Source organism: Gymnogyps californianus, chromosome 17 (genome assembly GCF_018139145.2).
Source record: "Gymnogyps californianus isolate 813 chromosome 17, ASM1813914v2, whole genome shotgun sequence".
In the NCBI taxonomy this organism is placed as follows: domain Eukaryota; kingdom Metazoa; phylum Chordata; class Aves; order Accipitriformes; family Cathartidae; genus Gymnogyps; species Gymnogyps californianus.
In genome coordinates, this window is record NC_059487.1 from 14,544,398 (window position 1) to 14,556,949 (window position 12,552).

General features: G+C 37.3%; 1 protein-coding gene across 3 annotated transcripts in view; it reads right to left on the bottom strand.

The window, feature by feature from the left end:
• DIDO1 (death inducer-obliterator 1) overlaps nucleotides 1-12,552 on the bottom strand; it is a 58,711-nt gene that overhangs the window by 39,261 nt on the left and 6,898 nt on the right. The window contains exons 4-5 of one of the 3 annotated variants that reach the window (XM_050907481.1): nucleotides 3,680-3,867; nucleotides 1,789-1,990 (exon numbers count right to left, since the gene is read on the bottom strand). In XM_050907481.1, the coding sequence (XP_050763438.1) occupies nucleotides 1,789-1,990; nucleotides 3,680-3,844 (367 nt within the window). In that variant the 5' untranslated portion in view covers nucleotides 3,845-3,867. Of the gene's footprint in view, nucleotides 1-1,669; nucleotides 1,733-1,788; nucleotides 1,991-3,679; nucleotides 3,868-12,552 lie in introns of those variants that run through there. The other 2 variants (XM_050907482.1, XM_050907483.1) reach the window with 2 other exon arrangements.

Consider the following 12,552-nt stretch of genomic DNA (forward strand, 5'->3'; position numbering starts at 1 on the left):
GTATTTGCTATCAACAACATTTTCTGGTAGAAAGGACTGCTGATTACCTGCAGCAGGATGAGGAGCAAGGTAGAAACAACACCCAGTTTAAAGAAATTCAAAGCTACTGCTGTTTAGATAATACAGTGTTAGTCAAAGAATAATGAGGTTTTGGATTTTAAACAAAACGTAAAACCAGAGAAATACCCTAGTCTTCCTTGTTAAAATAAACTAGGTCTGTATCTTGTCTATTAAACAGTTTAGCTGCTATTTTTAATTTGTTTCAGAAACACTGGTGGATATTCAGGATAAAGCAACACACTTTCCCTTCCTTATTTCTCTAATATGGTTTATTGGATAGAAGAAATTATACAGAAAAGAACAAAATAAAAATCTTCTCAAACATCTCTCGGGGGGGGGGGGGGGGGGGGAAATCTGCATCGAATGAAACTTGAGAAAGGCTGCTCCTTGACATGGTTATTTACAAAAAGGTTTTCAGCCTATATGATCTACCAGAATGACCAAAAAAAAAAAAAAAAGATTCAGCAAAGAACCTTCAACTATCACAGATTGAGCCGGGGTGAGGTGGGGATTCTGTGCTGACAACTAGGATCCCTTATTTCTCAAAAGTTTTTTCCAGCATACCAGGAGACTCTTATTTGAGAAGACAGAAGCAAATGAGAGAAATAAATATAAGATCTGAGACTGCATTTTGAGTAATTCAGGAATAATCTGGTTTGAACAAGTATTAAAGTTAGTAGTACATTACGGTGCAATGTTTTAAGTGAGTTGCATGCCATCTAAATGCTCTCCTAAATGCATGCAGAAACTATGTTTTGTAGTCATTGCAATTACATTGCTCATGTGAAACTGTAATATGCAGTAGTAAGTATACCTCAATGAATTGGGTAAACAGAAACAGTACTTTAAAAACAACAACAAGAAACACCTCCGCACTCTGCCCCAAGAATATTTTTGGAGTAGTTATACGTGTATTCCTGGCTCAAGAATTGCATAGGTAAGCCAAAAGGGAACATGAACGGAATTCCTAAATAACAGTACTTGCTGAAAGAATCAAAAGATATTTCTAACAGCTGTACATATTACAGCTACAAGTTTTCAGAGACATCCTTTAGTAAGCTTTTCCCAATCTTGCAGCGTACATTGGTGATAAATACCTCCTTATTTCATATACTGCATCAGTTGCATTACTGTTCTGCCTCATCAAACACGATCTCTCTATAGTGCAATTCCTCTGCTTTCTAGTATTATATTTAACAATGCTACAATGGAAACGTAACTGTAAATACTATGGAAACATAAACATCCATGCAGATATGTTAAAAAAATTAACACTCAAGTTGTAGCTTAAGAGTCATTTCAGTGAGATACTATAAATGTCACTGTAAAAGCAGCAGACTCCAGAACATCGATTTAAATAGTAACTGATTACTTTTAATATTACAGCCAGAACAAAAAGTGAATTTTAAGCCTGTAGTGCACAAGTAAAAAGCTGAAACTGCTTCAATCCAATATGACGTTCCAGTAAGTTCCCCCCTAAAAAATCACTAACTATAATTTTTAAAATTTGTTTTAAAAAACAACATTAAAATTATATTCACACCAGAAAAAGGCTGCAATGGAAGTAAGGGAACAAGTCAAAACAGTGAAAGTTTACATCTTTGTTTACCTTGGAAGATGAAGAAATGTTAAAAGCTACAAGCAGAGGTAATCCAAATTCTGAGATTCAAATTCCAGACAAAATGTAAAGAAATAAGAAGTCTCTTCAATGTCCTCTATATGCTTTACCTGACACAGCATTAGAGGTTCGAATGGTTTCTCCCTGCAGAGCTGAATGAAAAGGAGAGCCAGAGGAGGGCAGCAAAGGATCAGAGTCATTCAGCATTATCCTGCCAGCACATGCTGAATTTCCTGATTCAGAAGCGCCAGACTGAGTCTCTGAGTTGTCAGCAGGACCAAATACTATCAATCCTCCTTTTCCTGATGGCTCCTGGGGAAAGAAAGAAAAAAAAAAGGGGAAAAAAAAAAAAGAAAGACAAAATAAGGCACTGATATATTTATGGACTTATCTTACTGTTTTTACATAAATTTGGAATTGTTTTGCCTCTATTACATTATAAAGCAAATTCTGTTATTTTGCCTTCTTGGCAGTTTCCTGCTTTCAGAAAGACACTGAAACTGGAAAGAAAAGTCAAAGTAAAGCAATACCACCTCCACCGCTTACCAACAGTTGAGACCTTTGAAATAAACACAAAATATGATTGTACTCTCATCCATTCATTTAGATCCCATTAAGACTTCCAGAACAGTAACAAACTGTAATCAACAAGTCTATTCCATTTACAGTATTTAAAAGGATTCTAAGAGTGAAATTTAGTAAGCGTATATTGTGCAATGAAAATGCAGAAATGCTTTTAAACTCCATCAGCATGCCCAAGGTTACAGTAGGGAAGATTTACCAGTTTGTACTGAATTTCATCACAGAAGATATCTGCAGCTTTGAGGATTTAAATCCAAGTGACTACTCAGTGGTTTTGCAAGGTGGGATAATAATTTATAGTTGAGCTTCAGAATTAAGGATCATTCCTTATCACTGTCCCTTTCACTAATAAGGTTTCCAATATAGAAAACTTCAGAAGCTTTATTTCAAGGACAGCAGATTATATCAATAACAACACATTTTCCCAAAAATTAATCCTTGGAAAACATTTCAAAATCACAAGGCATACATGTAAAGCATCTGAACAAGAACAACTGTTTGGTCCAGGGGTCCCAATGCACATGCAGAATGGCAATGGAACATCTACACTGACTGCTTGCTTCCAAGCAGGTGAGCTTGAAAATCAGTATGAAATGCCTGCATTTAACCCAAAGTAGTCTACCAAACTACAAGAACAATGGAAAAGAATTTGGGAGGAAAAGGAGGACCAGATGGACAGGATAGAAACAGTCACTTTTGAACTGGCTTATAAAATGAATTAGTGAAGACAAAAGAACAATACTGGACACAGACTCTGCGTGTCAGCATTCTGCAATTAAAGATGCAGGGGAACTGCCACAGTAGGTGTAGGAAATAACTAAAACATTAATAATTCCTTCAAAGGAGTAAAAACTGATTGTTAACACTCCAGGTGGGGAGACATACAAATTTAAGAACAGATTAGATAATCCTTCGTAGACATGCCAATACAGAGTCTAACTTTTCTTTTTAAAGAGTACGTCTTTTTTTTTTCCCCCCAAATCTCTCGAGCCCCCAACTCTTAAAGCATCTTTGCTGTTTAGAAACACTTTTTACTTTCTAAGCAATGATCATCTCTAGGTGTTCTCCAATGCCATGTCACCGTCCCAAAAATAAGGAGAGGGGAAGACAAACCCCTCCCCAAATCTGATTTTCATCAGTGGATCACTTTCTTATTTCATGAACAATAAATCTCAAAATTTGCATGACTGTGGCAAAGCAGAATTAGGAAAAAAACCACGAGTGTATAGCTAAATCCACTTCAGTATTTCCTTCCCCCATACCTTCTCTATAGGGGACAAAGTACATTATCTACATTCTTTCCCTCAGCCAACTATTCCCACACCAAAAAGAGGAGGAAAAAATTAAACAAACAAAAAAAAGACAATAGAATAAACTAATTTTAAAGACCCTAGTGCTATATCTCATGGCATTGAATACCTGCTCTAATATGCATTTTGCTCCATTGTCTGAATCAGTGATTATATCCAGGGAGTCAGTCACTGATGGCTGAAGACTGTCTGAGTTTAAAGTGCCTTCTTCCACGCTGTTGTTCTGTAATAACCTTTCAATCTCCCTGTTCAGAATCTCCAACTGATCACACATCACGCAATTTTTAAGTGATATGCCTAAAGGAAGAGGGAAAGTCAGCTAATCACTTCTTGTTCAACTCTAATATTAAACTATGAAACAAATTATGCCTCTATAACATGCAAAAAATGCATCCTATTTGAATAATCTATCCAGTAACATACTAAAGAAAGAATTGTCTAAAGGATTGTCTTCACAGTGCACAATTATGTATCTGTGCATTCAAGGCCCTGTGTGCAACACGCTCTTTACAACTACATTTGAGCCACAGAGCCGATACCACTAAAGCATTCCGAAAACGGAATCGGCATCCTCTCTTCTTAGGAGACATTCTGGCTCGTTGAACGTAGTAGGTTTTACAATGTTAGTCATACCCACCCAGTGGCAAGGCTGCACAGTGCACAGCTCTGATTTAACATAAAATAGCATTTTAAACACAAATAATAACTGAAAACTAAGAGATTCTATGCAAGAATCATGCTTCTTTTTGCATTAGTAGATGTTATCTCATTATTGTTACCTGTATTATTACCTCTATTACCTACAGGAAAAAACTTTAACAGAACTGCAATTTTAAAATCATTTCAAATTCAAGAGGTATAAAAATTCAGTACACGTAAAACACTAAAATTGCAGACCCCCTACATTTGCTGTAAAATGCTTGGTTGTTTATTATTTAGTATGTCCATTTTTTTCCTCTCCCCATTTGGTCCAAATTATTTTTCATAAAAAACAGAGTAAGTTTCAAACTTATTTTACATGAATCTGCTCTTGCAGAACTGCATCTTAATACAGGTCAAACTTAAATGCCTAAAAGAAGCTGAAAAATCAAATATTATCAAAACATAAAAGCACATAGCCTTAACTCACAATTACACTTTTAAACCTAGCAAGCCTGCTGGCACTTCTAAGCAAATATTCTACTAACTGCCTGCAAAAATATTTACTACAACATAAGGCAACTCTGGAAGTCTTCAAATATCTGTTTCTCTTCTCAATTCGGTATGATTTTTTGTTCATTTTGTTCTGTTTGTTCTCAAGTTAACTATTCAATTGCAGTTGAGATACTGACGGAAATGTAAGCTGAAGCAGCAAACTCGTTACCTTGTTTTAAAGGAACTGAACATCTGTGATCAACTTAATCTTATTCCTCCTAATACAGTACATTAATCACATTTCTGAAACTGGAAGTTCTAGCTGGAAACTGAAAATTATGGTAGTTCCCCTAACAGACAATTCCCATCAGCATCATCCTGCCCTTCTGCCACATCTCCTTTAGAAAGGATATTCCTTTAGAAAGGATATTATGTACCTCTGAAAAATTTGAGGCACGAATCTCTATAAATGATGGGACAGAAAGGGAAAAATAATGTTAATAATAAACATATATACTATTGCTTATTCAGAAAGTCCTCTGGTTTTGCTTAGGTTAACAACTTCTGTAATAAGCAATCTCCACTGTGAAAATGCGTAAGCTTTTAAGACCAACTATAAATAAAGTCAGAAACAGAAACCTAGAGTTTCTTAAAGGAAAAATCTGTTCTCCCTTCACAGATGAAGTAAGCTTTGCCAATACAAACCCTAGGTTGATTTAAATGGTTACGTAACATACACAACAGGTCCTCATTAAACAAAGGATTCACAGTGCTTATTAAATCCATGTTTATGGACTACGAAGAACAAAGTAGAACCCTAACACTACTTGGGCTGCTACTGTCCTGCTCCCTTCTCCCGTGCTCAGTTACATGGTCTACACCACATCCACCCACATACCTCTGCCACAGAAATAGTCACCCAACTCCTTAGTAAACAGCTTATGAATTCAGCAGAAAATGAACCTGCCAAAGAGTGATCCAAAAGCCAAAAAAAAAAACCAAAACCATCACAACTAGTGTAAAGTAGTGCAAGAACAGGGATGGAGAACAAGATGCCCTTTAGCAGGCTGAGCTGGTGTAGCACCTTGCTGCTATCTCGTTCAACACGTGCACACCATCATCCATGCAGCAAGCGCTCATCAGATCTTAGTCAGCAGGATTTCATTAACTGCCCCCTCAGTCAAGACTCTGTTTTAAGCTTGCAAACTGTAATAATGTGAGCATTCCAGTGAAACAGAACAGTCACTTATCTAAAAGTGGAGCATAAAGCTGATGCACAATATCTTGAGAAAGAATATTCAGCCAAGAAAACATTTATTTAGGTTTTTCCTCCCCCATTAGTTCACAGGTAAATTGTTCCAGTTTTCCGAAAACAAGTTAGGCACTTGAATTCATTCTGGACCTAAATTCCAGAAGCAATCAAAGCACAAAAGTATCTTACCCTAGAAAAATCACAAAACTGTCACAAGCTTTTAATTTCAATTTGGTCAACTATTCTCAAGCAGTGACAAACCCAAAAACACAGGGCTGCCCACTCTGTAAGACTACAGAGGCCATCACTCACATTCAGCATCCCTGTGGATTCCCTAACTACTGCAAATCTGTGTGTTTTTCAGTATACGTGGCCTGAAGAAATTCCATCAGCAGCCAATTTAACAAGAGACAGAAAAGATATTCCCAGATTCCAAGTCCTGCTACTGCAATACCACTTGTTCACAAACATGCAATACATACTAAAATTCTGTCCTCCAACACGCCTTCATTAAACAACAACAACAAAAAAAAGAGAGAAAGCTTGTAATCTCACTCCACTTTTCTGTAAACATATCCCTCTCACACTCAGACAAAACCTCAAAACCTGAAGAAAAGCATACTGTTATCTACTGCCATTTTTGTAACCCAACAATTTACAAATCTCAGGCAAAAAGGAAGAGAGATTATCTATGCCAGTAACTCAGAGCTGAGAGATGTTAATTGCAGGACAGGCAGCTTGAAGACACCTGGATCTGCTGATGGTGACTTCATTAAGCCCTTTTTAAGATGCCTCAATATAACATCTTAATCTGATAACAACAGAGCAAAGCTTTTAAAAACACCAACATTTCCCCATCTTTTTGTGTTTATATTTTTAGACCAAGGCCAATTCAACAAATTACCAAAAAATATACATTCAGATCAGTATCTCCACTTTTATTTTTTCTCTCATTTCCCTGAAGAGGTTCAATGGCTCCGCTGACTGCATAAAGATTTTGTCTTTTCTAGAACTTATTATTTTAACTGCATTAAGAATTTCCTGCCTCAGTTAACCAGGAAGACTTTGCTCTGAAAAAGGATCTTGAAAGACAGCTTAGTAATAAAACCTTTAACGTGAGCTAAAAACAACCAAAAGAAGGAACTTAATCTCTCCTTTATCTGAGGACTTGTGTACAAAAAAAAAAAAAAGGTCAGAATTCAGGGTAAATTCTTCAGTTTCGGCTTACTAGCTATTTTATTTAGTCTTTTGAGGAATCTATATGAAAGACTAGTGATCTTTATCCTCTCATTAATGTTAATCCTCATTGTCAACAGCTAGATGACAAAATATGCTGCACCTTATTCCATGTTCTTGGATGCCAGCACTCTTCAATACTCAACCAATTTGCCGTAATCTGCACAAATTCTGGTATCTCATTATTTAGAGGTTATACAAGCACCTTGCATGAATACTTCAGTTCAAATGATTAGTATCTGGCACCTATTAGTTCTCTTATTCCCTACTCACCCTAAGAACTCTACAGAAGGATGTCTGACTTTGAAGGATCTCACGCATACTCACCCCACACAAGCATCCAAGAAAGCAAGGTTCACCTCATATTTAAGACCTGTGATAGACCCTAGTACCTGCAGGAGTTGTTTCAGTGTGACATGTTACCTAACAAACGTTTACTTCTACTGTCACAGAGAAACAAAGGCACTTTTTTTTTTTTTTTAAGTCTTCATATTGAAGCTCCAGTTAATGTTTTAGATACATTATGGAAATTCAATGGCCAGGGCCCAAGGACAGGACAGAAATCTCAAACAACCACAATGGCCAATATAAGGTTCAGCAACTTTCTGAAAACTAGGCTTAGTGAGAAGACAGAAGACTGTTTGCATCCGCAAAGAAATTCAAACCATAAGTCTTATACCTTCTAGCTTTTAAAAGCAGGTATCATTTATTAGTGACCAGTTTCATCTCCACGTCCTGACACAAATCCAGTCTATGCCAGTATTTGAGATACTAGCTTCAATTAGAATGACTTGTAATTGGCCTTTCGCTATATTTTTCTGGGAGTTTCTTCAGAATTAGAAGGCTTGACATGCAAGGTATTTGGCTAGAACCAAAATATCCAGGATAGGTTTCTTAAATATCAAAGAAACTGCAGGATGTTATCAACAGGACAGAAAGCATCCTTTCCAGAATGATGTAACAGTGATTCCAATCACAGTTGTCACTGTTTGCTCATTTTATTCCCTGTAAAAGAGGCACTGGGCTTGGCCTATGCCTCCTTTAAGTGTTAAAAAATTCCTAATAAGCAAATATGTTAATATCACACAAGGAAAAAAAAAATATTGTCTGAGAACTCGCATGAGGACATAAATTCTGATGCAAATAAAAAATGTTGGTATGGCTTAGTTGATGCCACTCCCACTCAGAAGACTGATCCCACTGAAGATTACTTTGCATCCCTATTTGTCAAAGATGACAACTGGGAAACCTGCACTCTCTCTACTAAGCAGCAGCAAAATTAATCCCTTGCATCAACAAGCATTACAAAAGCAGCCCAAAGGAAGCCACTAGGGCAAAACCTACTTTGTACATAAGTGAGCAGTTCCATTCAGACCAAGGACAAAAGGTACAATCCATTGACCCCTAAGAACAGCAGGAAACAGGTTCAGCACTAGCACTGGAGAAAGCCATGCACACCCAGGGCTGCAGTGCAGTTCCCTCCATCTGCTCATCCATGAAAGATCAGAGAGCAGACTACTTACGTAAGAAGCAACAGAAAATCAGAAGACCAAGTAGAACTAGTATATGGTCTTTTATTTTCATATAAAACGTATCCACTGCTTACTGATTTAAGTATCTTCCTTCTGAAAGAAGGAAAACACCTTTCAAAAAGTTGTGAAATGGGAATGTTGTGACAAGACAGAAGCAATGAGAGCTGAAGAGGGAGAGAGGCAGCAGTCGTAAGGCTCAAGTCTGGATGGGGAGATGTAAGAAAACTGTTGTCATCCTGAACTCCTCCCCTGCACCCCAAATAATTTACTATCTCACTACTTGACTGCTATAGACAAGCTGCAGTTCAAGGTCAAAAGTCCAGACATTCCTGGTAAATACAAAGATCTTATGCCAGAAGTTTACATTTGAAAGATTGTGTTAAAAATAAAATTTGCATAAAATCAAAGTATTTCAATGCTTACAGTTAGACCTAGAAGAATAAAAACAAAGATAAATAATTCTACAAAAACTGTAACACTCATCTGTAAATGCTTTGCTGGCTATCGTTAAACACTAAATTAATTCCAAGATTATAAACAAACCTACCACCTCATATACCCACAATCCTAACAACTTAAAAGTGGCAGTTAATTCCTTCCTATTCTAGAGTCAACACATTATTCCCATTTTAAAAATTAACACATTAACAAGCTTTTAAATTAGCACGATGTAGATTCAGTAATACGTAATTCAGTAATACAGCCATGTTCCTCAGAAATGCCCCATCCTAGTTTAAGAAATGTGTACCCTTCCTAAATACTGCATGAAGCAGTAATAATTCTAGGCAAGTATGAACAGTGCTATATTGCCAAATTAGGACAAAGTATCACCAAGATCTAGTTTTAAGGTAGCTTTTAGTATCAGAACAGTATTTCAACCCCAGATGCACATAACACAACATGATATAAATGTCAGGGATGGCACCACTGACATCTACAGTACAGTCTTACATCACACCCTTCCACTCGGACCTGCTGCTTCTTCCCTCACCTCTCCATCCCCCTTTACAAAGACAGGTTCTAGTACTTGTAAAGCCTCATTTTTCAGTGTTGGGTAGTACCCCATCTAAGTTCCCACCAAAAGTAATGGAAAAGAACTGACTTGACTAGCATGGGAGATCAGGCTGCCCCAGGATAGAAATGGTTGCACTGGAGGACAGAGAATCTGCACCCTTTGAAGATGGTGGAAAGAAAGGTGTGTGATGGCACCCATACCACAGCAGTCTCCAACGTGAGGGAAAAGCTCCCCAGGGACACCTTAGCACACCAATGTGATCAGATCTCTGGGGGGGTGGGGGGTGGGGCAAAAAAAAGGTTAATTCAGAGGCTTCTGCACCTCTGTTGAGATCCCCTTCCTCAATCTCACTGGCATTTTATCAAGAAATCTTTGAAGGTACTGTAAGACCTTGTAGTGTCATGATGTGGCATCACGAATACTTCAGTAGTGTCCGTCACTACCACCTTTCTACCATCAGACACCCCTGGAAACTCAGATTGACCACTTCAATGAAGTTTTGTGGTTTGCAGACTTTCTGACTTTGAATGCAGCTTTTTTTTGTTTGGTGTTGAAAAATTATTTCAACTGTCCAGGGCACGGTGCAAAACATTTGTCCTGTCTTGCTACAGGAGAGCCCATTAAGTGCACATTTACATGATACCAAGTACTACCCATATGCAGTAGTGATGCCAATCAACTAATGAGATTTAAAATGAAGACATTAACTTTTTTTTAATTTCCAAAGATGCAGAAACAAGTGTTCAATCTTCTTCCAGACTTTTCTCTCATGAAAAATGAGTCAATAAATTTATAAATTTCACAAGATCGCTTTTTTCCACTTGAGAAAGGTATTGAAGAAATATTCTAAATTAGCAATAAACTTTATAGCAAACCAACTTGACAGCTTACTTTTTAAAATAATTAAGCAAACGGATTCATTCCAAGAAATTAAAGAAATAGCTGCCCTTGAAAACAATAAATACATTCACTTGGTCTCTGTACTTGCAATAATAAAGAAATGAACCTTTCCAAATTAAAGTGTCTTTAGTCACCCATTACTATAAACCCTCTCTACTGTATATCTGAAAATAATATATACACCATCACCTTTTCCATGATTTCTGTCAGGCTACTCACTTACCTTACGTAAGCCTCATAAGAAGGCCACTGCCTCACATGATGGAAAACTGTGCACACACAGGACAGCAATCCTGCACATTTGCAGTGAATGTGGGACCTCCTGGAAGTGTTGAATTTAATGTGTATGCATAGAATCAGATTACCACGCACACACAGCAGACTAGTGCACAGCAGCAGTTAGACAGAAAAGACAATGAGCGACGCCACAGTGTGACATAACTACACCAAGCAAAAACGCATCAAGTAGCTCCCTGGTTTATGCAAAAACAAAATACACACACACACTGAAGTTTATTTTGATGTCTTTCAGACTAGAAAATAACTTCCCAAGCAAAACATTTTTTAAAAATTCTTATTTCAGATTGTATCATACAGGATCAGAACAGTCAGAAAAAAATGAAGGGATGAACCACTCAGTAGGTAGTGCAGCAGAATGAGAACAGCACCAAGTATTACAAGTGTATTTTATTCCGGATAAGTAGCAAGAAGTGCTTCTTTGAACCAGAGTGAGGTTCCCACAGCTAAATTCAGCTAAATAGCAATTTCTCATAGAAACGTGCAAGGCACTTTAGCAGCAGGCCCACCAGAAATCTGGCAAACGTGAAAATTTTATTTAATAGCAGAGAAGACTATGATCATATCTATACTACAAATGTTCACTGTCACAATTGCACAAGTCAGGAACTTTAAGGGGTACAATCCCTAATTAACAGAGCCGTGCTGGCATAAGCACCTCATATTGGTGTAATTACACCTGCAAAACTGTACTTTTACCTGTATGAGTTGTTCTGTTTGCAGGGTGGGGTGGCAGGTGGGCACCATCCTCGTGCAGCCGAGTTTTATCAGCGTGGCTGCACTCATAATAAGAAAGCTCTATCAACACCCTAGTACAGGCCCTTCCAAGTAGGGAAGCAGTTTATGTCAGGAAGCAAGACTTTGAAAGTTCATTCAAATTCCTTCAATGAAAAAAGTTATATTAGCAAACAGATTCTAAGAATCTAGCAGATTTGTGTACACATTAGGGCTTTTGTCAGCACAGCTCTGTCTGTTAGTAGCTGAGGAAAGAACTGTAACTGACAAATGTACTGACGGAACTTTACTAGAGGTCAAACCTTAACATAAGGCACTTACACTATGCACATCCTCCAACCTGTAGGCCCATAATTGTGTTTGATAAACAAAATTCATATTCAGTTTAGTGTTTTCTGCATTTGAGGAAACATAAACAAAATTTAAGAGGAAAGAAAAGTATTATATACATGCCATGAGTATTTTCTAATCCAGAGCTTCACAGGTACTTAAAAGACTAGGCAGATACACTCTATTGGCTTACTAACAGACTGACATTTGGCTTTTTTACTACTCCTATAATACCTTCTGAAGCCTTTATTCACATTATTCTGAGTAAGCTAATCCCATATCTGCCCTAACAATGAAAATTTACCCAAAGACCACAAAATAAAATTGAATTTTTTGGTCAGGTTTACTTCTGCTTTCAGGGTCTGAACAGTATGACCAAAAATGAGATAGCAAATAGATTTTGTTCATTAAGAAAAGTTGTGAGCAGAATCACAAGCAGTGTAGGTAGCTCTGCTTTTTTCTTTTTCCCTTTTATACAGATTAAGAAAAAAAAAGAGGCAGCTTTCTGGGGTCAAAAGCTTAGATTAAAAAACCAAACATAACCACCTCTG